Source organism: Pempheris klunzingeri, chromosome 5 (assembly GCF_042242105.1).
Source record: "Pempheris klunzingeri isolate RE-2024b chromosome 5, fPemKlu1.hap1, whole genome shotgun sequence".
Classification (NCBI taxonomy): Eukaryota; Metazoa; Chordata; class Actinopteri; order Acropomatiformes; family Pempheridae; genus Pempheris; species Pempheris klunzingeri.
Window position 1 is genome coordinate 18,073,617 of NC_092016.1, and position 23,405 is coordinate 18,097,021.

The 23,405-nt window shown below is 41.6% G+C and overlaps 1 protein-coding gene across 2 annotated transcripts in view; it reads left to right on the plus strand.

Moving 5' to 3' along the window:
• Window positions 1-23,405, plus strand: part of trim44 (tripartite motif containing 44) — a 42,878-nt gene that overhangs the window by 13,710 nt on the left and 5,763 nt on the right. For both annotated transcript variants that reach the window (XM_070830691.1, XM_070830690.1), the window contains exon 5: window positions 4,889-4,911. In XM_070830691.1, coding sequence (XP_070686792.1) covers window positions 4,889-4,911 — 23 coding nt within the window. The remainder of the gene's footprint in view (window positions 1-4,888; window positions 4,912-23,405) is intronic.

Sequence of the window (23,405 nt, forward strand, 5' to 3'; positions counted from 1 at the left end):
GCTGTTCCTTCTGTTTGCTCATACTAGTGCCGTAGTCAAAGTAAGGCTCTTGTGCCAAAGTAGAGTTCAAACCTTAGCACGTGTGCAGTTACAGCATACAATTTGATACATGTACATGTACGTTAATACAAGCACAAGTGCAAGCCATGTTGGCGCCGTTTCGTCTCTTCAGAGCACTTCACTCCCTCGTCTCTCATTTTAACATTGAAAAGGAAGCTTTTACAGCTTATAGGTCCCAAATTAAAGTATCCCATTGGTCCATTTGTCACTCTCTATACTTTAGTTAACGCAGTCATGGAGGCTTGAGTGTTCCCTGGCGATGCTGTGCAGGACCAGGGACATTCCAGTAATGGCGGTAGCTGTTGTGGAGATTGTTTTTCTTGCTAAGAAAAGTAATCCATGGTGGGCCAAGTTCATTAAGGCCCTAATTGAATGCCGATGGTTACCCTGTTTGTTCTCATGTGTTAGTTTTTGCTGGAGTAAGTAATGGGCAGTGTTATTTGGAAATGTGTGACCACAGGAGAGGTGTAATGAAGAGAGGGGGCTTATTCAGCGGTTTACTTACCCAGCAATGGTGTTTCTTACTATGTGTGTGTGGATATGCTCATTTCGAAGTGAGTTGGCCTGATTTGTGTGGTTAGATTTGAGGTGAATGAATCTGGGGCTACCAAAAAAGCTGTTGGGAGGAGGAGTTGCATCACGTCCACCTGAACTGCACCAACACCTGCAGCAATGTTTGGCTTCAGTTCAACATTTTATAGCCTCGTGGATCCAGAGAATAACTGACTCAAACATTAATTCTCCTGCTCACTCGCTCCCTCCCTCACTCACTCACTCACTCACTCTATCACTGTTAGTCTGCCTCATAGTGGCAGCTTCTACAGATGGCACATTGAGCTGCAATCATTCACTCGCTTCTTCACTGCAGTTCTGCTAAACCGTGTAGGGCAGTCCTCGTCAAAATGTCAAAAATGACCAAGCTCATATTGCCAGAGTTTACAGCCATGTTTTGTCTTGCCAACAGTAAAAAACAATAAAGTGTACAATGAATGAAAATAAGGTAAATAACCAGTACACGTATTTTAACAAAATGTCATATTGTGATGATTACTAATAAATACTGATTACCAATAAATTAATCACTAATTTCAGCGCTATAGCTCACCAACAGCCAGAGCTGCCGTAGCGTATATTCTATGGTTATTCTTGCTGCAAAAATCCTGTACTCTTATGAAGTAGTATGTGGGATTTGAAACCCATGAATGAAACAATGATATAAGATGAACTGATAGTGTAGACACAATAAATAGACTTCTGAAAGCCATTACCTTCAGCTGTGTTTGACTGAAAATGCATTTTTAAGCATGCCGGCCCTGTTTGCTGTTTTGTTTTTTGTTTATTTCTCCTCATCCATAGCATAATCTAATCCTGTTTGAGAGCTACCATTGTAGCCTCCAGCACTTTTTGGAAGTAGTGCCTTGATTCCAACTTCTTGCAAGAAAAGAAAGACCAGCAGCTACAGAGCCAAGTCACAAAAGCGATCGCTGCTTTGTAAAAATATCACATACTGCAGCCATGGAACAGCACGCCTGTGGAACAGAGAAGCTATGATGTAAAGTATTTCTCACCTGCATAAAAACCAATCCGTTAATCTGCTCCCCAAAGTGTAGACCACATAATTGAGGTGAGTCTTCTTGCTTAAGGTCAAATAAACAAATTATCACTGGTTCTGTTAATATTCTCCCATCTTTCTTTTAATGCAGGCACAGGAACACAGGTGTAGACACACATACTTACACAATGAAGAGGCTCTGCAGGGATGAAAAAAATTGGAAAATTGGAAGCCAGAAGGAGATTATATTAAGAGACTTTGTCTCCATCTGAGTCCATTTATTATCAAAATTTTCAGTCTCCACATTTTCATTAAAAAATACCATTAGGAACTTATTTGTACTTCCACACAGTGTGTTTGCTTAGAACATTTCCTGATGACTGTACAGTAATTAAAAAAAAAAAATTGTTTGTCACTGGGTAGGAAATGGTATTTCTGCTTGCCTAGTGAAAGCACAGAAAGATTTGTATAATCTAAAACATTCAGACAGATACACAGAGAGCAACCCAATGATTAAACACACACCCACTTTATTGTGGCAACTGCTTGAGGCCACATTTTGAATGACCGAACAGGTTCTGTGATTATGTTTAGAAAAGCAGAGGTGGGCGGCCCAACACTGCTGTAAAGGACTCCTAGCATGAAAACAAAGCCAAGATGCTTCATTAGCCAGGCACTGAGAGTCCACACTGGTGACCAAACCCTGACTCAGCCGTGACCCAGGTCTCAATGCATTGCTCTTAGGCTGATTTAAAACAACACAGCCTTTTGCCCAATGCCTCTACTTCTTTTAAATAAGCTGAAGCTCAGTTTTTTTTTTTTGTAGTTTTGTTAATTTTTCACATATAATGCATGTCAGGGAATAGCTTTTGTTTTTAACAATTTGAAAATAAGGAAGAGTGATAATTTATCAATAATGTATCATGTTGGTGGTTTATTTTCAATAATCTGTCTTTCTGACTGACTGACTGAATTAAATTTAAGAAATGTAGGCATTTCTTATGGATCATTGTGGTCAGTACGGAAAAACAGACTTGTTGGGCTCATCACAGATACTAATTTACCCTAATTTAATTGTAAACAGCAGTTCTCCACTGAGAGTTAGCAGCACACATTTTTAAATACAGGTTCAAGAGCACGTTATTCCATTAAGTTGGTATTGTTTTTGAATTATTGAATGGAGCAGCCTCCACTTGCATCTCTTGATGACAGACACACGAGTCAAGGCATTCTTAGCTTTGAGAGAGTACCTTTTATGTGTGCATATATTGATTGAACTGTCCAAGGCCACATGAATGATATAAGAAATGTTGAACCTAGAATTATTCAACCCTAAGGGTCTGATTTCTTACTATTCTGTTGCAAAGGTAACAGTCAGAGCGAGGCTCTATAGCTGTCGGCTTCTTTCTAACAGCATACTTTTTTTTTCAGTTTTGTGGGCTGTAGCACTAAAAAACACTTTAATTAGACCAAATGAAAACAAAGCACACAACTGGGATTATAACAGTATTTCATTTTTATTGGTGTAATATGTATAAAAGCAAATGTCAAAGAAATACAGTACATATTACTAATTCAATACTGTCAAAAAAAAAAAGGACAAGTGTAGAATGTAGTCAAGTTGAAACCAGACAGAATAGTGATAAAGTATATCCTTCTTATATGTAGCATAGCATACCACCTGTCTCCATCTGATCAACAGGAATGACTGCCCTCATATTATTAATGACAATGTCAGGGCAGATAAGAAGCTATTATTAGGGTATCAAAGACAACAGAACTTGTCAGCAGAATAACCTCATTGTTGATTTTGGATCCTTTTCAGGGGAGTCGTTGATATGCAAACATTTGTTTGCATATAAAGTGTCGCAATTACTCACTTAAGAATAGTAAATAAAATTTTAAATGAATGATATCCAGTGTAGAGCCCACTTATTAAACAACCAGCTATGTGTTACAGACTAAATTGTATCTAGAAATATAAGCAACATAATTAGTTTTTATTAGGAGCATGTCACCTTTTGTCTTTAACCATTTAAATGTACAAAATCAGGTATATCTTTAAGAAGCAGTGAAGAACAGTGAATTTGCAGGTTTCATTTAAAGCAGACTTGAGGCAGAATAGGGGATTTTGTACGTTTTCTTCCTTTTGGAGTCTTAAAACCTGCCACTGTTTGCTCTTAACTGCTGAGAGATCAGTTAACCAACCACACAATGGAGAAACAGACGCATGTTTGCAAATGTGTACTTTTTGTGGAGGCAGCCGTACAGCAACCAGTCAACCAGTCTCCTTTGGCGAATGTCAGTTTTGCACTCTGATTTCACAAATTGACTTTTGAGTTTATTAAAGTGCTTGACAAGGTAAACCAAGAAAAATCTCTCATGGTTCCAATATTTGAAGCTCTGTATTTGTCCAGATCCGAAGCTAATTAAATTTAGAGCCAAATCTTTGTCAGTGAGGCAGACAGCCAGTCAGTGTTCCGCAGCCTCCACTCATCAGAACTCCTCTCATCTGCTGTGCTGCCAAGGAGCCACTGCCTCCAAGACGCTGTTAGTTACACAGTGTCAAAATCCCTCTCTCAAGCAGCCATTTTAGCGCTGGCAGCCAGTGTCCAGTGCTATAGTGCAATCATTGCTGGGCAGAATATCGAAGGTAACAAAAAGGGGCCGTTTTATGCTCAAGGTCCTCGAGACTGAAAATAAACCAACTGAGATCAAGAACTAACAAGCTGGCTGTAGGATATGACAGCGATTTCAAATGCGGTGCTTGCATGCTGTAATTGTGCATTTAGCTTGCTACTGTAAATACTTAACACATTGGTGTAGATTCATGTCAATAATTTAAATGTTATGAGCAAGCACTGTGAAATAAAGCATATTACATCTTCTTAAAACTGACAGAATCTGAGATACGATCAAATTTTTCATTTGGCTCATGAATAAACCTTTTACTTCAAAATGTTTGTGTGGCCCGTCCATCATTTTGACACTGAAAAAACCTTTATGCCCCCAATCAAATTAAACAGAGAGGCCAGCATGTGAATAATGTTTGTGGCTCACTTGGTGCTTTATTCCAGACCGGTCCTTTAAAAGCTCATGAATATACATGAGCGCAACTGGTGGATGAAAGTGAAAATTAATTGGTCAGATTTAGAGCCCACCAGCTGTGGGCCTAGATGATATGAATGATGTTGTTTACCTTTTATTTGTTGTCCACAACACCTGTGCGAAGATTTTGAACATGTTTTTTTTCTCTCTCTTTCTCTCTGCTTTCAGCACAACATTGAGGCCAGGCCAAGGTAAGACCGCCAGTGTGATTCATGCTTACCTTTTCATAATCATTTATGTTTAGTGAGTTTAGCGACGCTTCAAAACCTGTTCACTCATGCCGTTGACCACCTCGAGACTGACGAGTATTCATCGTGCATAATAACACACACACACACCCCTCTTAAGTCTTTTTCCCACTCAAGTAACTCACTCACAAACTCAGTACAGACACAGAGTCACCTGTGCACAGAAACCGTCCCATGCCTCCAAACCAACCCCATCACATGCTAGTCACGTCAGTGCCCCAGCAAGGTAATTAGTAGCTCATCTGTGTGTGCGCCCGCTGGAATCAGAAGAGGTGACAATCTGCCTGGTCCAATGAGAGGGCCATGGACAGTGGCTGACAGGCTGGAGCTGTGTGTACACGTGTGTGTGTGTGTACATGTGTGTGTGTTTATATGCACGCATACTGTGTGCCCTTTGTGTCAAGACAAGTAGTTGTGTCATTATTAGGGTCAAGTCTCGCCCTCTGATACAGCATGGTATTTACATTTCTACTATCCCGGAGGTTATTATGTATGTGTGTGCCTGCAGGCGTGTGTAAGGGAGGATGAGAAACTGGACTGGACAGATGCAGCCATATAATTTTTCAGCTGCTTTTACAGTTTGTTTGTGTCTTTTTTTTTTTTTTTTTGTTGCCTATACTACATATTTCACCTTTATCTGTGTCAGTGTCAGACAATCTAAGATGGATAGTCCTCTCCAGTTCCACACTTATTGATCTGTTGACACGAAAACCACTCTGCCTCCTTCACCCGGAGCAGGAGTGCTCCTAGCACCACCTGCTGTCTCTGCCTCTCCTCCTGGCCGTCTCTCTGGGCTTTCATCTCAAAGAGCTCTGCCCCTCTACAGACGCAGACAGACACACACACACACACATATATATATATATATATATATCGATGCATACACCGACCCAGACACCAAATGCCAGCACATCTGTCCTCAGAGAAAAGAACCTTATTTTATTTAAGATGAAGGCTGAATAGGAGAATAGTCCTCCGTGCCACAAAATACACTTTTGATGGGCAACTTGCTTGTTTTCTGCAAAGAGATATTAAATTTTTAATTTCTCTTCGTGCTGTTGATATTGCGGCGCTGCGTGCTCGTGGGAAATGTTCAGCATTTCCTCTCTGGAGTGTAATATGCCTTGCATTTAATAAGCAAAGAAACTCACGACCATGGCAGGAGCACAGTGCCAACATGTAATATGCTATTGATTGGTCAGCCAGTATTATGACCCCTAAGCTCTGGAGCAGATGGCGGCAAGCATGGACCCAAGGGTGAGATGGAGCTAATAGTATGCCCTTCAACAAGGTTAACCTCTACATCTCTGCACACTCACTCCCTGATATAATTACTCCCAAACTCCCCCGTATTGCCCTAAATTGCAGTGGGTGCAGAATCTACTGTGGCTAGTGGAAAATGACACCTTTTGCAGGGTAATACAAGGAGAAGGGCAGTTTTGGGAAGGTTGGTGGGGAAAAAAGAAATGATAAAAGTGAATTCTGAAAAGCTTTGTGTGCGAGTTTACAGAGACTGGACATCTGAAGGTTTGAAGATGAAACAAACAAAGGGTGAAACAGGTGGAAGAGAGACGACGTGAAATTGGTGGAGGGAGAAGGAAGGAGAGAGATTCTGCAGGATCAAGCGAGGAGTGGATGTTTAGGGTTATGTGCAATGGGATCCAGACAGCAAATTGATTATGGAGCAGAAACACTAATCCGCTGTCTGAGCCCCATATTGCTGCCGTAGACAGAGCATCCCCACAGGACCACAATCCTGCACCCACACGCATCTTTCCTGGACTTCCTCATCAATACGATCCCCCGCCTCTCCCCAAGCCTCTTAACATAGGTACTCCATGCCTGCCAAGATTTGTCCTCCCCTGAATATAAATCTTGCTCTACTCCCGTCAGCCCAGCCTCCTCACCGCTGCCTCTAATGTGATGCGTTGCAAATTTCTCTCGCATTCCTCGGCTTTAACCCCCTCACCTCACTTGCAGCCCCTGTCTCCGACTTGTCCCTTTTTATGCGTGTTTGTGTTTGGTGAATGTGTGCAATATAGTGTTTATGTGCATTTGTATGTATAAATCCTCCTAATAGGCAAATCAGAACAATATGTATCATCTTGATCTAATCTAGCTTCTGCCATCTCTGCATAAAACATGTTTGTGTGTGTGAGGATACACTAGCAATAATATGCCCAAAGGTATAAACATATTGGTTAAGCTCTTATGGCGCATTATGACATTTAGTGTGTCTCTCATGTTAATGTGATTTAAGAAGAACTAATTAAAAGTCACAATTGAATTACAACTACATTCTTTTTCTCTCTCATAGCCAACTCATACCTACTGTCACTCCACAAGCCCTGGCACACTATTCATTTGCTGTCACATTTTGCAGTCTGAGCCCATAGTCATCACATGGTGCTGTGGTATATCAGGAGTCACCATGCTGCTGATCAGTAGAGGAGAGGAGAGTGTCTCTCACTGTTGCACACACACACACACACACACACACTAAAGAAGGATGGGGAGAAAGGGCTTATTGCTGCAGTAACGCTTTAATTCCAGAAAGCCACTTTTATGTTGTCTCCTGAGACACATGCTTAAGAGAGAAACGGATACAAAGACAGTGAGACAATCAGTGAGATGCACACTAAGGAATTCCACTCATTAAACTTAAATTTCTTGTTCTATTGGGACTTTGGGAGATTTATTTTTAGTAGACATGCAGAAGTATTTCTCTAAGTACGTCTTTTGGCATCTACTTCTAAAAATGTTTATCTGGGGAGTTTGGGTTGATTAGCCACCAAGAAGGAGTCATCGGGGTACTTCTAAAGGAGTTTTACATCCTCGTCTGTGTGATTTTGATAATAGAAGTTACAGTCGACTACGGTACAGATCACCCCAGATTGTCTTTTGGCGAGTTACGACCTGCAATTGCTCCAAAACAAAAGTTAGCATGTGGAAATCAGCCTTGTTGACAAAGTTGAATAGCTGCCTGTCATGGCAGCTTCATTGCTGAGCTAAAGCTCTGAATACAAGTGTAAGCATAGGAGCATTAAACATTAAATTCTGACGGTGATTGTCCCTGATGTTTTGACATTTTCTCTGCCACTACTGGGGGAATTTCAGTTATTTATATAAATGCAAGTAGCAGCTAACATTGGTATTGCTTAACATCCATCAATAAAGCAGGGATTCTAAGTATTTTTGGAAGCAGTGTCATCTTTAAGTTGGGCCTTGTTGGAGATGCAACTGGCTGTTTTCTTTGCCTCTGACAGTGAGCCTTCGCTTGTGTTTTCATATCCTGTCATGCTGAGCATAGAAAGCAATGGAAATGAGAGGCCTTAAAGAAGAGGAAGGTGCAGAACAGAGCTTATTGCTAGTGTCATTGTTTGGTTTGTTTCTCATAGCGTTTCAGTCATGGTATGACTTTCTTTTTTTTTTTATTTATTGAGACAGATTTTCAAAGAAATGCATGAGCACTCATCTACAATACTAAAACTTTAATTGACAGTTTTCTCCAGCTGTGCCCCACGCACCCATTAGCACTCGTCTGGTCTGTATCTTTGGGGAAGTTGTGTTGGAAAGTGCAAACTATTTTATGTGCAGGTCAGACTGCTGGAGAAATGCATGCCAAGGGGAAATTAAATGTTGAATAGAGTGGATACATGTGGCACATCTATGTGAGCGTATCACACTGACTAATTTTGCATCCAGATCCTGCTTGATATTCTTTTGAAAATCTGCCTGTTTATTTGTACGAGGTTTAGTTTATTTGCAGATAGAAAATATTTAAACAGAGAAAGGAAAAGGAAATAAGAACTACAAGTCTGTAAAACCTCAGGGCTTACTCTTTAAAAGGCATGTCACCCCGAGGGGAGAAAGAGGAAATGCAAGGGGAAAGGGAGACTGGTTACAGCGAAATGCATCCATAACAAATAAAGGAAATGAAATAGGCAAAACTAACTGTGATGGAAAGAATGTGGAAGCTCTTTCAGCAACTCTATCTGATCTCCTAAACAAAAAAAACCCAAAACAAACTGAATAACTCCAGCTGATAACATGGTTTGTTTCTGAGCTCAGCTTCAGTCAAATCCACTTCACGATCAGTAAGTATAAGAAGAAAAAAGCAGCTGAAATACAAAAGGCTGAAGCTTTGTGACGTGTGGCAAGTTTGCTTAGCAAGAGTGATGCAGGTCTTTTGAGCACATAAATCACACAGTGTAATCACACTAAAATGGTAAAGCCCGCTGGGGAGCGTAGCACTTCTAATTACAATGTGAGGTCCCCCCATTCATTCATCCAATCAGGCACGTCTTCACTGTATCTCAGGAGCTCCTGTCTCCTGCTTCACTCACTTTATCATGCATGGCCCAGAACACACACACACACACACACACACACACACACACACAGCTGGAAAGCTGGCTAATTCGTTCTCTTAATTTTCTTCCCTATTCTTTTCATTTTATAGATTTTATAGACACACATATACTGCCTATGTCCTACATTCATTTACACCTATACATAAATAAGGTGCTCTGCACTGTTTTCAGTCTGTATTTTGGTCTTGAAGCCTGAGTTAATTAGTTTTATAATAGTTTTTGTGAAGCATTAAAATTTTGACTGACAGTACTGTTAATGTACTGTAAATCATCAGGGTAATGCATGAAAGTTCAAACCTCAGATAGTAAGTTAATGACTCATTAAAGATAGATAATGTGCTATGTGTAAATTATGCCAGTATGTACACTATACCTCTATATCCTGCAGTTTGAATTTCCTCAAATCTGTGCTTATAATCTGCCATCGTTGCACGCTTGCTGACAAAGGAGCCTGAAGGCCACTCTGAATCAAGGCGTTCATTCATATGACCACATAAACTGAGGAGAAGGAGCTGACAGGGAGGCGAAGCGGGCACTTTGGGACACATCCTATCTGTCTGTCTGAGCTGCTTCCCCTTCACTGGGTCAAATACTGTAGATGGATCGAATGAAGCAGGGAGGCGTCAGGGGAGCATGGCCAGAGGACACAGGACAGAGCCCAGAGATGAAGGCATGGAGAGAGGGAGCTGCATATCCTCTAATGAAAAATTTACAACGCCTCCTACAAAAGGAGCCACTACAGGCCTTTATACCATTATCCCTTATGTGTGTGTGTGTGTGTGTGCCTGTGTGTGAACATGCCCTCATTTAATAATTTAAAATGCTTCAGCTAGATGCATCTGTATCTGTTTGTGTGTGTGTGTGTGTGTGTGTGTGTGTGTGTTTGTGTGTTTATAAGGCCCAGCTGCTTGTTATGACTGTACTAAAACCTCTTCATTAATACTCTCTCTCTTTTTCTCTCTCTCTCTCTCTCTCTCTCTCTCTCTCGACAGTTTTCTTCTCTTTTGTCTCGCCCTCACCATTCCACAGGGGTGGATCTGAGGTCCCAAATAAATGCAAAGCACACACAAACCAAACTGACAAATACAGAGACATGCATTTAGATGACAAGAGACTATAAGCATGCATAATTCATGCCACATGTTCAATCTTCCTCCACTTTTTTAAAAATTTCATTCATTTCTACATGCATTTGTGTGCGTGGGCACATGCGCACGTTCGTTTCATGGATACCATCTGCACTTGCATTACTCACATCAAACACTTTTTGGAAACATAGGAAACGGGGTGTTTGCAGAGGTGTTAAGGGGAGAAAAGCAGCAGATTAATGTGTGTGTGCTTCTGTTGGCTTTGTCTTTTGTGATGACTAATGTCAGTTATTTGTTTCTCCTGAAACTTTTCCTGAATACAAATGAGGTAATTTATCTACAAAAAAAAAAACCAAAACAACACCTCTTACTTGCTGAGGTTGCTTTAGCGCCACACATCTATTTCACTTTTGCATGTGAGAGCCTCTAGATGCCATCCTAACGTTGCAGCACAATGCGATGATTCACAGAACAAGTTCAGAAGATGTGTAACTGAATACCTTGTTAAAGAGGCAAGTATGAATCATGTTATACGGCCTGTCAAAAATGCTGCGTATATGCTATGCAAAAGTTATGTATGTTTGTGGAACAGACATGACAGGTATAGTGTATTTTCAAACAGAAACTTCTAATACTGGATTTGACTGCAGTGAGGTTTGTCACCTGATAAGTTTGATGTACTTGCTTGAGGAATTAGAATTTACCAGAGCCGTAGTGGTAATGCTGCGGGACTTATCAGTTGTCTGTCCTGTAGTATAGGCCTGCGAAGGCCAGGGACACAGTTTATGGATCTTTGACCAGAGCTTTAAGAGTGCCTCTAGAATCGATCTGCTGTGCAGATAGATACGAGAGCTCGGGAGAGTGCTGCGTGTGATCCCAGAGAGCAAAGAGTCTGCGTAAGTGTCTGTGATCCTCCAAGGCTATCGTGTGGCAGAATCGGGTTACTGCTATGTTTGTGTTGACGCTCGCAGCTCGTACTGCCTATGAATAATGGATTGTTAATTCATGTGTGTAAAATACATCTCTCTCCCTCATACTGCAATTTTCCTTGCCTCTCCGCCACTGTTTTTGTTGTGTGTGTGCGCAAAGGTGTGTTTGCACTTATATCACATTCTGTGTGTGCTTGCTGATGTGTGTGTGTGTGTGTCTGTGAGTGCGCTCAAGTGCTTTTCTTCAGCGATCATTGTCAGCATCGTGACTTTATACCTTGAGAAAGAAGGGACTGTCAAGTTTATTCTGCTGACACTGAAAGGCTGCTAAGAGAGAGTGATGTAATAATTTAATTTCAGGAGCACCAAAGGAGTCTTTAAATGTTCATATTTGTGTTGAACTTTGCCTTTCAAGTATGAAAAAGGCTAGATCTAACACAAACTAATGGGTTGAAAACCTTTGCAGTTCATATTTTACGTGTTAGGCTAGTGCTCTTATCCAGTAGGACTTTGAATAAGCTAAAATAGAAGAAAGTCATTTGATAGAAAATATTTTAAAATCATTTTAAGCTGCCTTGTGATAAAGACATGCAAGGTGCAATGAGAAGAATGTGAATGGGAAAGAATAGAGTTTGTAGTAGTGAATTTTGGAAGTGAATGTGAGCCCAGGTTTGGTATAACCAGGCTGAGACAAGGCGCACATAAGGTGCCGCCCTTAGAGATGTATTTCAACTCCACCAAAGAAGATGTGGGTTGACTGCTGAAGAGGAGGGGTGAGGTGGTGGGGTGGTGGGGTGGTGGGGGGAACAGCGGAACCGGCGTGGAAACGGCGAAACTACAGTAAGCTTTCTGGGCAGGTTGCTAATGCAGAATGGAAAGGCATGAAAAATGAAAGAGAGCGTGGCAAATAATATTTCAGAAGGCTCCAGTGCACAGGACAGCAACAATAGGTTAGCCTGTGACAGTAAACTTCACATGGCTTCCTCGTATGAGCATTTTATCTCTCCCAGTCGTCCATATTTTGTTATATCTGCTCTAACAAATACCCTTCCTGATAACCTTGCCCTATCTAATATGTAGCCCAGTGTTGAGCATGATACCGAGTACTTTAGATTGAGAACATACTATGTTTTGCAACTGTAAATTGAGGCGGAACATGTGGTGTTTATGTCACTCCGTAAAAATGTGTTGATGTGTAATTATCTACTTCATTATTTATGAATACAGAACGGCGTTTCTATGTGCTGCACTCCTTTCTCCCAGCCCGTCTTGTTAATTCCTTTCCTCTGCACCTGCTCATTAGATTACTTACCCAGACTTCTCTAGCTGCCCCATCTAATAATCATAATGTCATAGAAGCCTCTGCGGTTTGCGTGAACTGTTAAGTAGAAAGCTGTGAGGAATTAGTATCAGAAATAAAAAATGAATCCAAATGTGTTAATTACAGCTCACCCCCCCCTCTGAAAACAGAGTGTGTGCAGCCTTTATGCGTGGGTGAGGGTGTTAATGCACATATGCAGTTATTAGAAAAGAAAGTGATAGGATGAAAACAACGGAGGGGAAAGTGATTTAGGAAGTGCAGTGAGGATGGAACTTGGCAGATGGCAAGAGCTGGATCGCCACATCGTGCAAGTGCAGATGTCGTGAGTCTCTCTTTTTTTTTTTTTTTATCTCCTTCACATGTCACAGCACATCTGGCCAGATGCAGCTTCACTACAGTGGTGATGAAATTGTACTTTGACAGTAACACACACTTGTGAAATAAAAGCAAAGAGATATTTCAAATGCTTGTATTGGGATCAGGTGATTTTGGCAACAAAACTAAGCATCTACAGCCAAGTTAGTAGCTCTGTAAGGCTGTGTGTAGGCACAGCAGTGTTTGAAGCTAAATGCTACAATCAGAATGCTAACGTGCTGATGTTTAGCAGGTATATTGTTATCTAACAATGCTCACATTTTCTAATTAGCACTACATACAAAGCACAGTTGAGACTGACTAATGAGTTTTGGAGGTATTTTATCACAGAGCAAAGTATTGGAAAACGTGTAATTTCTGAAGTTCTAGGCTCTAGAGGTAAAGTCATGTCAAATATAATAATTATGACATTTCCTTATAAAGGGTTCAGTGTTTGTACCAAATATCATTGCAATCTATCTTAACAGCTGTTCGATAAATTTCATTCAGAACCATAAATGTCAACACCGTGGTGGCACTAGCGGAAAAGTCAGGGGATCATCAAAGTCAATAGGATTCAAAGAGGCCATGAATGTCTGTACATTACAATTTATCCCATAGTTGGAGTGATATTTCAGTCTGGACCAAAATGGTGGACCAGACGACATTACCATCACTAGCCTAGCATGGCTAAAAGGATTAATGGTGCTTTTTGTGTTTTCACACAGCCATATTTTCCTGTAAATAATCCAGTTTGTACAGCTTTTATCGTCTACTTTTGACCAGTTTATCCAATCTGATCATTTAACAGCTGGACTCTAATGATGAGCAAATGTCAATGTTGTCAACTAAAATCGCCACCTCGGGAAACTGCCAGTTGCTAATTGGTCTGATGGGCATGTTGCATGCGGTAGGCATTCTGCGGGTGCTTGTGAGTTTTGTTTGCATTTTCGAATAACATTATTTGGCTCGACATGACATACCGCACAGGAAGTGGACTAGGCAATTACAGCTCCCTCCTCTCCTGTCTTGTATCTTGTCAGGGAATTATACCGATTTACAAACAGGAAAAATAGGTTCTGTGGAAACTCTTATGCATATTCTCTCTCCCTCTCTCACACTAACACACACACACACGCTCGCAAACCCTGCCGCTTGCAGTGTTCTATCCACAAGGCAGATTGTCATACTGGATCTGTACAGACTTTGCCTTCCACCATATCTTGCATGCAATGGTCACGCACACAAGTGAAAGCACTTAAAAAGATGCCACACTGTGCAAACATTCATTATTCATTCTAAAACGCAACATGACACACACACACACACTTGTAAGGTTGGGGTAAGTTGTGGAAAGATGGAAGGAAGAAGGCAACTCGTTCACACACAGATTCCTTCCTCATAGTCTCTCACCTACTATGTCCCCTTTAACCACCCACCCACACACACACACACACACACACACACACACACACACACACGTGCACATCACACTGCATTAGCCTTGGGGTGAAATTACAGGTCTGATTTCAGCTTGGTGGAGATGTAGGTGGACGATAGTGGCAGGCTCAACCAAAGGGCAATGAATCAGTGCCTTATCAAACCTCTAGCCCCAGGTATGAACTGTCAACACAGAAACAGCACAGACACACACACACAGACACACACACACACACACACACCTGGCTCACTAACATCTCCTCTCCACAGTCGGACACAGCAGCAACGTTGAGGGCCGTGTCTGGCGGCTCAGTGGGGCAGTTGTCAGAGCACTCTCTCCTCTTCCTGTCTGTCCCTCTGCTCAGTTATTCTCCTAGTGAGGGGAAGGAGGAGTAAGCGAAGGTTGGCATGTTTAATTCAGCAGCTTCACGACAGGCCCTGTCACCATGTAGATTTATAGCATCGGTGAGAGAGGAATGAGGAGATGGTGAGGATTTAACTACCTCAGGATTCTAATGGGAGATTAAGCTTGCACTTTGCAAAATCACCTTAATCCAGCGTTGTTCTCTGAAGGGAGGGATGTGAATGAAAAATGAATGGCTTTTTTCTGAAGGGGTCCCTATCGCACACCTTTTATAAATCATTAAATGCCATTGCTTTTGATTTTTGTGAATTTTGTCCACATACAGAGAGACGTTGTTTTAAAGAGAGAGTCTGTCTTTATTCACATGTGATTACAGATCGAAATCTGCATCTCAGTTTTTAAATTGCCTCCAGTTTCCTGGCGATGAAATATCGAGTAGGGGTATGTCACCTTCAGGAGGAGGCAGGCTTTCGTATGACTGATGTTTTACAGGATGCATTAGTACGCATAAAAGTTTATTAGTCAGGCAGCACTGGGGCGCTGTCAAGCCCCATGACTGTATTTCACTGTGTTGCAATGCTGCATCTCACTGCTTCTGCAGGAACAAAACAACAAATTTCACAGACTAATAAAACCCAAACTACTCTCAGTTTGTGCTGCACCGCCTGTGAAGTTTCATGATTATACGTTTGTTTTGTATCACAAAATTTGCATTGAGAACTTTTTTTAAGAAGATGGTTTTATGGTATAGATCATAACTATTAATCCTTTTGTTTGTTGCAAGAGGAAGATCAGGGAAGTTCTTTATTCCACATTGTTTAACATTCTGCAGAGGAAAGAGTGGAGAGGGATGGATGAGGCATACAAGACTTTTATCAGGCGAGATGAGAGTTGTGACAGTCTGCAGCCCAGGTTCTCTGGGCTGTCTGTCTGGGTGTCCTTCACACTGAGAGCTTGGATGATGGGGCTTGAATGCAGGGGAGGGGGAGTTTGTGACAGAAGGCTTCGCCTAATAGCCAGTCTGTTCTCCAGCTCTGTCTGTTTTTCTCTGTCTCATAGATGCTCCCTTTTCTTCTCTCTTTTTTCTTTCTCTCCCCCTCGTCTTCTCCGGCCATATGTGCCTCTGACATCCCTTCATTCCTGATGGAGGAGAGTGCAGACAGAGGGAGGAGTCAGTATCATTGCTCCAAGTGTGGTGTAAACAGGCTTTTAATTTTAAAGTCTCTCCAGAGCAATCCAGATTCCAGGGCAGCTCGTCCGGGCACCTAAGCAGTGCTCTGATTAAGGTGGCGCCGGCGGTCTGGCGTTAGAGAGGGCTTGTTTGAAAGAGACAACAGGGGGCAGCTCTGCCAGCCTGCCAAGTGTGTGGGCGCTGCTGTGACCAGTCAGTCTTCATAATGGCTATCTGGCCCTGGGACAGAGCCAGCTCAGTGGTCACATGACTGACTGCAGATCAGGCTAGGAGGGACCCACTTCAGTAACCCTGGATCAATGGTGCCTGTAGAGACGACAAAGGGCACAGAGGGACAGAGAGGGGGAGGCATTACGGTCTTGGGTGAATGATGGGAGAGATGGAAGGAAAAAAGGGGAAAAAAAACGGTAGAAAATTAAATACAGGACATAATGAGAGGCTGGACCAAGACATAGTATTACAGCCAAGTCACAAGAATCACAAATGAGGGAACAGGGAAAGAAGAATGTAAGTCTTAAGTAAAAGTCAGAGTGGGGACAGCATAGGTGCTCACTATTCATTACCTATAAGCTGATGCTGTGTTTTCTGAAGGACAGATAAGTTTATCTCTCCAATGGGTTTTTCTCTCCATTTTCTCACTCTTTTGGGCTTGAGATTCAAACTTCAAAGGAGCATTAGATACTACAGAAATTTCAATTTAAGCCAAAGGCATAGTCTGCATTTAAAGTTTGCATGTTTTTCAGTAAAAACTTGCAGGAAAAAGAAGTTCTGCTCTGCTTGGAAAGTATCAGATATTCCCACACCTGGGACCTGTGTAATGAAGCGAGATCAACCCGGCTATGCCAGAGATATGTGGGCTCAGCCTAATGTTAGCGGTCTTAGATATCTGGTCAGACAGTTTAGGTTATCGGCTTTAATCGGAAAAGATTTTCTGATCCAGCTATGGGCTTTCACACATTTAATAGGTGGGAATTAAATTCCTAATAACCTGCAACAGGGACAGAATGAGACTGTAATTTCATAGATAAGAATAGATGAGACAACTCTGCATAGGGAGATGGTCAGTAGAAGAGCATAACAAGCGTAACGCAAACAATACAAAATGAGGCACTAGAAATATTCTACAGTGTGTATGAGGAAGGGCTGCATTATTAAAAGTCACAAGTCACAAGACTGAACATCTACCAGCTACAAGAGCATCCTTTGGAGGCTCTAATGCTCTTTACACACCAGAAAACAAATGTGTTGCATGGAGGCAAAAGAGACAGCTTTGCTATTAATAGCTTCTACTACTTCTACCACTACAGGGGCAAAAATGCAAAGTGGTCATACACTGTATTTATGCAGTGGCTTACATTTCTGTCTTACTTGATTGTACAGACAGCTGAATTAAAACACTGTGTAATTATGTACATAGCTTCTCTTCGTGCCACTTTACTGTGTACTTTATGTTGGCTTAATGCACGGCTTTGGTAAATACTCCATTCTGATGGGTCAAGTATGGGATTCTACAATTAGTTATTTCTGTGTAGCAGAAAATCAATAAAATCATTTTAAAATCAATATTTTATGTCAACATATTGCTTTCTTTAGTACAAAGCAAGATAATATATAGTGAGCAGGCTGATTCAAGACCTGTGCCGCATCACCGTGTCAAGGTTTGTTTTGCGATAACAACCGGCTCGCTGTACATTATCCTTTACCTGTGGTGACTCCACTTTTCCAGACCTTAACCTGCGGCTCGGCAAGTTAACTGCGTAGCACAGGTTACTGTGGTGGTGATTGAAGGCTAAAAATATTGTAGTCGCTGCTTTAACATCACTGCTTTTCGCCAGTAACCCATCAGTTCAGCTTCCTATGTATGTTGTAGATCGGTCGGCTCTGTAGAAGTCTGTAAACTGTGCTCAGGTTGTCATCAGTCATCATGGCTCTCTCACAGTGGAACTACAGACACTAACATTTACTTTGTATCACCAGAGTAGGCAATGATAGTAGACCACGGTGAGCCGTTTATCCTGTTTTATACGCAACCCTTGGGTTTCTTTATGGGCCTGAGTTTTACTGTGTCGAATAGCTGCGTATTTGTAAGCGTGTCAAATGAATAATGGCAAGAAACGGCTCAGTACAACCTCCTGTAGATCAAACCTCTTGTTAGCAGACTACATCCAACATGTCTCCTCTCTCTCTCCTCTCTCTTTGTTATACAGCGGGGGAACCATTAAGGTGATTCCATTATCTCCTCCTTGTTCTCCTCTAAGGGATCTTCTTAATGTTGCTCATTGTCATTTCATTTGTGACCAAAAGAATAATGGCTGTGGTACCTACACTTGGGAGGGGGTGCTATTTAGGGTAACTGTTGATTGTCAGAGAGATGTATCTCGGTGAAGAGGGGCTTTAAAAATGAAGTATTATGGCGTATTTGCCAATGTCGTATATCTACAGCAAGTGACAACATGAGTGCTCGTCTTTATGTTCAGGTCAGTTTTTAATGTCAGTCACACTAATTAGTTCTGTTTTTGTGGGCTACATCACTGAGATTGCTGCAGTTCTCCTCGATTAATTCCTCAATTGCCCCCGTGGACACAGAAATTGTAAAATCACTAAATGAGCCAATGTAAGACCGAGTCTTTACAGTAGTTTAATGCTCTTATCTGAATGGCTCTGCATTAATTCCTCCGTATGATTAACGGCAGGTACCTGTGTCAAAGTGAGCAAGAAATTAGTTCAGGGAGGGATAACAGTGTTCATCCAGCTCCTCTCACCTGCTGCAGCGCAGACAAACCTGTGTGATTATTCTGATTGGCTGAGCATTTTATTCAGCTTCACTGACCTTTCCGCCTCACTGTTCACAGTCTGTATGCAGGAAAAGGCATGTCAGCATAATACACGCATCATGTAGTGGGCTGACGGCACGCAATCCTAGTCTGGAGTGGTACACACAGCTCTCGCTGATATACATTTTAAAATAATGGCATACATGAACATGAGTTTGAATGGGGTCTACTTGAGGCGATACATCTGGTGGATGATGAGATGGATTTATCCTCGCCGCTCCCATTTTGCTCTGATGAATAAGCTGCAGTGCACACAAAGGGTCATATTAAACAGCCCCTAGCTTTCGGTCCTCTGTACCATGATGCATTGCCTGTTGTTGTGCCTTGTCTCTTCACTTCCTCCATGAGCTGATTAAGTCTTTGGAACAGCACGGAAACACCACAGGGTGTTGCATTGTTTTTCAGGGGGGCAGACAATCCCAGTGAACAGTATGAATAGACCAGTGACTCTGAAAGAGGCAGACTGTCACTCTTTGTTGCTCTAAGTCCGTCGTCCATCATATGACAGTAGACTCGGGCAGTCTCTTCCACTGATCCTCAGGCATTAAGATACAGTCAATAATTCATTTCATGTCAAATTGTACATTTGTGCATATTTGAAGAGTTTCACCCCAAAGTGAAATGTAATTACATAAAGACTTATGTCATCAGTGATAGAGGGTAACACTTTTCTGGGCTTGATCAGGCTGTCATTTTAAATATGAAATCAGAACAGTTTGTGGTGGTCAGTGTGGATATTATGAGCATAGACAGTTTATATTTATGGGGAAAAGTGTCACCCTAGCTCAATAAATCATTATGTAAACAAAGTCAATACAGCTGTGACTGGGGCTCAACAGGGGCTGGTGCACAGACGCAGGCTATAAAGAAATTTTACGGATTTATCATTAAAACGCCCAGGGAGTTTTGACACCCGTGTAGATTACTCTTCCCTCTCGGGGAGGAAGAACAATGTTGTGGTTGTTTTCTTTGTCTCAAGGCAAATCACTAGCATCGTGAATCCCTATACGTGTCTGCTTTGCAAAGTATGAGCATGTGTGTGCTGCTCCATCGGAGAACATCAGACATGGCAACTGTTTTTGCTTAAGGAGAAACATTTGGGAAACAGCCTTCTCATTGATGTTTTTTGGAGCTGTTCATAAACCTCCTAGATTTATCAATTTGTACATTTAAACGCAACTCTGAGCAAGCCCAACTAAAACTGATATTCTGTTTAGTTTTTGTTTTTATGGCAAATAAAACCTAAACACCATATCAGTTGTGCTTTTTTCTTGTTTTTCCTCCATCCGGCCTCCTCCAGCATGTCACCTATTTATGTGTCGTTATGTGACGCTTAATTGTTACATAATCCAGTTGACAGGCATGTTTGTGCATTTCTGCATATTCATGTGCTTCACTTAATCAAAACTGCATCATATATACAGATCCTGTAGTGATTTAAAAGCACCACAGTCATGAGATCCGCGCTGTGAGCCGTCCTCTCTGCCGTCCACCTCCAGCACCTGCAGAGCTGCTAGCACCTGTGCCCACATAGCCGCCTCTCACCACGGAATTTTAATAGAGTCCTCGCTCCTCAATAGCCGCTGTCACACTCCCTGAGGTTTTTCTGTTTTTGCCATGACAGGACAAGCTCTCCGTTTCTAAAGGAAAATGATTTATTATACAGAAGATGTTTTAGAAATAAATAAATAAAATAGAAATAAAGGGAAGTCATCAAATCACAGTAGACATCGTTGGATTAAAAGAAACATAAAACGGCATAAAAAAGGTATTACTGAAAAGACTTGAAAGATTTTACTGACCTCTCGAACCCAATCTCTGTCAGGTATGTTATTCTGAAGTGTGAAAACCTTACGTTTAGTATTCAGCTGGGAAAAAATGAGACAGGTCTTATCTAAAGATCACAGTCTCTGCAACTCATATGTAGTCAATAGGTCTGTGCTGTACAATGGGGCAGTCATGCTTAAGAAGTAAGAAGTCTATTTTAGAAATAACAGTACAGGTAGCAACAAATTCAGGGCAAAGTGCAAAGTCTTTTTTTTTATATAACAGTCAAAACTTGAGCAGCGTTATTTTAAATGAGCTGGCATGATGTAAGATATTTGTTTTTTGTTGGGTTTTTTTTTAGATAAGGAGCCCGTATGAATGACACTTACCGTTAATGTTTGCAATAGTACAGAATTTGAATAAAACAATATTCCAGTTTATTTGCATTGAGCTTTAAATGTTTAACATCATATTCAGGTCACGTGTTTTCCTGTATATCCTGTATGAAACACTTGAAGATAAAAGTAAAACCAGCTTAAGGAGCTCCAGGAGACACAGACCCAGAACATTTATGCTGATTAGGAAGGAACGTATAATCAGCTCTTGAAAATGTTGACAATTTTCTTGTATCAGTTGCTAAGTGAGTTAATTATTATTGTAATTAGGCTGAGTTTCAGCACAGTGCATAATTAATAAAAAAACAGCTGAAACTTCTAAAATAAGCAGTTTGTTTTATAAAAGTAATCAACTGCAAAAGGCGTCTCTCCCCTGAAATAAGATGTCTTTATTTATTCAGTTATCATTAGCCTCTGAGACTTTTTTATTTCCTTCCAGTTGTTATGCTTTTAGTGCAAATATATTTGCAAAGGAAATTGGTTTGTGATTTGATGTGCTTTTTTCATACAGTTTAATTTACACAGTGGCAGTAGCTGGTGACAGCCCTACGTTGTCTTCTTTGTTACCTCAAGTGAAGTAAATGCACCTTATTTTAGAAAATGTAAGTTCTTAGAATTGCAACTTAGAGCCACATATCAAAAAGACTACTGATGATTGTGTTCCTGGCAGCGCTCACAAGTGCTCTTCCCTGATCATGGCCGAGTAACCTGTGACAATAGAACTTTAATAGAAACTCCTAAAAAATGTGCTAGTCGTGGCTCCCACACTTACTCTTCACCTCAGAGCAACAAGCTGTGATCCCATCCTGCCAGCTCTCTGGTTCTCCTCCTTTTGTTCTCTTTCCTGAAGCTCTGATAAATTGTCTTTTCCTCCCTTATGTCTTTCTCCACATCTCCATGTCAGGCCTTTGCCCTGCTCGATTTTTCCTTCACATTTCTCCTCATTAGGATACATCCATATCTCAAATTCCAGCCGGCAGGATCATCGTGGTGCAAAGTGTTGGGAAGATCACAGGGATGCTCTAAATGAAAGGTGTGTGCAGGGTTTTTTTTTTTTTTCTCTCAATTACACAGCCCACAACAGGGCTGTCAGATGAAAAGGAGAGAACATAAATCCATAGAGAGAAGAGGGGAAGTTGGCAGAAAGATGGCAGGAGAGGGAGAGGGATGTAAGCCTTTCCAGGACAATGACCAATTAGATCCAGCAGAGCATTAGTGCGGAGAAGCTAAATTACTCATAATAGTCTACAGTATGCCTTTCCCTTTTTTTTAATATTAGATCGCCATCCTCAAATCAATACCTGTTTTTTAAACATCCACTCTCCCCTCCTCACGTCATCTACACTCCTTTCTTTCCCCATTTTACTCCTTTATTTGATCTATTTTTCAATATCACAGTCATCTCTCGTCACAAAGCTGTTTGTGGTGTTAAATCATCCCGCAGAGGCGACAAGATTTACTTCATTAAATAGTGGCAGAGAGCACTGCTTCACTGGAGAGAAAGGGTAAGAGTCTGTCCTACTGGGCTCTATCAATAACCATTAAGGAGCCTCTCTCATTAGACCAAACCCCACAGGCCTCCGGGGCTTGAGAAATGGGCCCTGCCGTCTTATGTGATGGAGTACGCTTAGATGGCATCACCACTGTTTGGAAATGCAAATTGTAATAGTTATTTTCTCCTGAGGATGATTGCCACCAGCACTATGTACACAGCCTTATTCCTATTCAACCTCTTTGCTTAATCAAGAAGAACCTCACTCCCCTATCAGCAACCTCCAATTTGCTCTTCAGCTCCTCCCTTTCCCCTCTCTCCATCTTTTTACACACACACACACGCACACCTCAGACCCATTCAGCATATCCAAACTACTGCAGTATGATTATTCATATGGCAATGAGGCTGGATCAAGCTGGCAAGGCTGCCACGGCCTGATGGGAGTGTTTCCGGATGATGACTTAGGAGTCCTGCAGCTTCTCTGCCAAGAGCAGGGAATTCAAACTTAATCAGGGCACGGACCCCTCCCTCCTCTATCTCCCAGAGAGCTCCACGGAGTTGAGGCCAAAATAGGAGTAGAATGAGAGAGACAAAAGTCAGAGTCTAAGCAACATCACGCACGTCCCTTCACTCTGTTTTCCTCGCAGGGAGCCAGAGGTTTTCTCTCATGAGCGATGGGTTCATTTTAGGGCTATTGGAGAAACTTTTCTGTTTCACTCAGAGAGGAGACATTAGGAAGATTAGCTTTGTTCTAGTCTATCAGTCCCATCGAAACTCTTATCTCTCTCTCTCACACACACACACAATGTCCCAAAGTTCCACACACCAGCCATCCATCCATCACCCAAGAGCACAGCCAGTGTGTTTCACTGAAGACCAGACAGT